This window comes from Phyllopteryx taeniolatus, chromosome 15 (genome assembly GCF_024500385.1).
Source record: "Phyllopteryx taeniolatus isolate TA_2022b chromosome 15, UOR_Ptae_1.2, whole genome shotgun sequence".
Classification (NCBI taxonomy): Eukaryota; Metazoa; Chordata; class Actinopteri; order Syngnathiformes; family Syngnathidae; genus Phyllopteryx; species Phyllopteryx taeniolatus.
Window position 1 is genome coordinate 2,978,509 of NC_084516.1, and position 3,338 is coordinate 2,981,846.

Consider the following 3,338-nt stretch of genomic DNA (forward strand, 5'->3'; position numbering starts at 1 on the left):
GTGCAGATGTTTCTAAAATGAGGGCACGCCGGCAAGTATCGCGTGAGTGTGGGTGCACCTTGTTGTCGTGAGCGTGACAAGGGGTCACGCGCCCCCCGCACACACACACACACACACACACACACACACTTGTGCGCATGCCCTGCAAAGTATGACATTCATGCACAAAATAGAAATCTATTTAAAAAAAACACAAAAAAAAACATCCATCACAGTAAATGGCTGATAATGCTTTTAAGGTTATTAAGGTTGTAAACATTGTGCAGAAGGGTTTGGCCGCCATCGCGTTTGTTTGTTTGCACGCCACGCAAGTGATGTATATTTTAATTACAAAGCTATATAAAATACATTTTTCAAAGACCCAGTATAACTTCCGCTTTTTTAGGGACATGTGTGACATTTGAAATATATTAAATGTGACATACACTTATATTTTTGTTTGTATTCTTTTGAAGTCATTAAAACAACAAAGCACCTGGTGGCTCAATTTTTTTTTGCATATGAGTGTCTATTGATTATTAAATGGAAAAAAATTGATATCTCCATGTATTTTCTTTTTTTTCCCAAAAAAGAATTTATTCTCCTTGTAAAAACAAGCTGTGTAAAAATATCACACTTCATTTACATTTCGTCGTAGCCAAAAATGTACATTTATTATTTTTACTGAAATAAACACACACTGCATGTTATAAACGTATGACTTTTTTTTAAACGCTTTGTGTTTTTATTACAAAGTTTAAAATCAAAAATCTGTTCAAATTGGCCAAACTATTAATAATAAAAACAAATGCGTTTGACACATTAATACATTATTATTATTATTATTATTATTATTTAAGAAAACAACGTGATCATTTATAGCAATTCGTCCTGAGATTGTGGCTGGAGGAGACAAGGTCCAAACATCCTGATTTTCAAACTCTCAAAAAAAAAAGAGAGAGGAAAAAAAAAAGAAATATGAACATTAAATATCGTCTCAACCCGCGTGAAGGCGCACTCCAAACGGTCCACGCGCGCGCTGCAACAAACATTAAAAAAATAATATACTCCTACCTTTGACTGAGGGGCCGTTTATTTGTTCGCGAGTTTTGTGTTTGTTTGTTTGTTTGTTTGAGTGTGCTTTAACAGCCGCCGGCGGTGAAGTTCTCCAGCGGGTGCAGCGCCAGCGAGGCGGCCATCACCGGCACCACCGCCGGGGAAGTCCTGGACGGGCTAGGCGAGCCTCCGCCGATGATGCTCTCGATGGAGAAGGGCGAGCGGTGGGCGGGCGAGCCGGGCTTGTGCTCGCCGGCCGGCGAGCCCTGCGCAGCGGCGCCGAGCTGCGGGTAGAAGCGGCCCCGGGGGCGCTCCGCGGAGGACAGGAGGGAGGCGGCGGGGAGGACGGTGCCTCCGTGCCGGGCGGACTGCTGGTGCTGCTGCTGCTGCTGCTGCTGGAAGGCCAACAGGGCCGAGTGCGTGTGGTACGACTGCAGCTGGAGGCCGTACCCCCCGCAGCCGTAGCCCCCGTAGCCGTAGGCGGCAGCCGGCAGGAAGCCGCCGTGCTCCCGCAGCAAGTCCTGCGTCTGCTGCCGCTTGAAGCGCTTCCTCCGCCGCAGGAAGCTTCCGTTGTCGAACATGTCCGCCGACTCCGGGTCCAGCGTCCAGTAGTTGCCCTTGCCCGGGTTGCCGGGCTCCCGCGGGATCTTGACGAAGCAGTCGTTGAGCGACAAGTTGTGGCGGATGGAGTTCTGCCAGGCCGGGAACTTCTCGCGGTAGTACGGGAAGCGGTTGCTGATGAAGTCGCAGATCTCGCTGAGGGTGAGCCGCTTCTTGGGGCTCTGCAGGATGGCCATGGTGATTAAGGCGATGTACGAGTAAGGCGGCTTCACCAGCGGGTTCTTGCCAGCCGCCGAGCCGGCGACGGCGGCGGCGGCGGCGGCGGAGGCGGCGTCCGACGGATGCAGGGGCTGAGGCTGCGGCGTCGGAGGAGAGCCGCGGCCGTGCTCCCCCTCCTCCCCCTCGCCCACCACGTCGATGTCGGTCTCTTCCGAGAGGACGGAGGCATCCGACATCTCGGAGCTCAGAGTCATGGCTCTCCTCTCACGCCCGGCCGCGTCCACCGAGGCCAGATGAGGACGCGCCGCCGCGCCCCCCTCCCTCGACGACGACGACGAGGAGGAGGAGGAGGAGGAGGAAGGGGGGAGCAAGAGGCGGAGGAGGAGAAGGAGGTCGCAAGTGCGAGACCAGGGCCACTCTTTTCTCCCGCTATGTCCATATGCTTCGTGGCGGGTCGGCGTCCCGTTCCGTGCCGGGCCGGGCCGTTCAGCGAAGCCGCTAAAATGCCACGCGAGGGCCCGAAGTGAATCAGCGAGGGGGGGCACCGACCGGCGCTAGTTATACGGGTGCGCCGGTCACGTGACCTGCACACGTCACACGGGCCCACCAAAAGAAAGTCGACACTTTTTCTTCATTCACTTTTGAGAAATTCACGAGAAAATAGTCCATTTAGTGGTTTAGCAAAAGTGTTTATTTTTCAAAAATGAAAAAAAGAGGCAAACGCATCACAAAAAAAGTTATCATGACTTCATAAAACAAATGTCAAATCAGTTTGACTCGGTTCAAAATACAAAAGCCTCTTTTTTAATTAGATTATTTTTCCAATATTCCACTGACTTTAACATGTCATCGAAAACAATTCAAGATTAAAAAAACACTCAAGTAATTAAGGTCGTGTATTCCTGGTAAAAAATAAAAATAAAAAAAAAACCAACAACAACAAAAAAATTCATTAATAAGAATAAATATACATGAAAACAAAAGCAACAACGAAGTCGTCAATTCAATGGTTACAATGATCAAATCTTTTTTTTTTTTTTAAACTGGAAAATCTTTTTTTTACCAAAAGGCATGTAAATTTAAACGTTACCGTACCTCTGGCAAAAAAAAGTTAAATCACATGAAACCTCAACAATATAAACATTTAAAAAGATTGGTAAAAAATATATAAAAACAAAAGGCAATTTTTTTATTAGGCGTGTGTGTGCGTGTGTGTGTGTGTGTGTCGTGTCCGTCACAAACAACTTAAAACTTTAAAAATATAATTACAAACAACTACAAATCCTAAAAAAAATAAAAGCTAATTCAATGAAAAATAAACAACACAAAACATACAAGTAGCAAGAAATAACATTACATTCATTCATACATAAAAAGAACAAAAAAGTCTTCACTTTTTTTTAAAAAAGAACATTTTAAAAAAGTGAAATTACACGAAAAATACATTAAAAAATACGCTCAACTCAACTTTATTTATAGTGCACTTTCAAAAATAAAATACTGTGCATGAAGATCAAACGTAA

The 3,338-nt window shown here is 45.8% G+C and overlaps 1 protein-coding gene across 1 annotated transcript; it reads right to left on the reverse strand.

Annotated features, from left to right (window-relative positions):
- Positions 1 to 626: 626 nt before the first annotated feature.
- Positions 627 to 2,377, reverse strand: foxd1 (forkhead box D1). The gene has a single exon (XM_061747438.1). The coding sequence runs from the start codon at positions 2,067 to 2,069 to the stop codon at positions 1,122 to 1,124; it is 948 nt and encodes a 315-aa protein (XP_061603422.1). The 5' UTR covers positions 2,070 to 2,377; the 3' UTR covers positions 627 to 1,121.
- Positions 2,378 to 3,338: the final 961 nt, after the last annotated feature.

Bases quoted from the DNA above. Each gene is read 5' to 3' on its own strand.
- foxd1 (XM_061747438.1), bottom strand. From the start codon at position 2,069: ATGACTCTGAGCTCCGAGATGTCGGATGCCTCCGTCCTCTCGGAAGAG.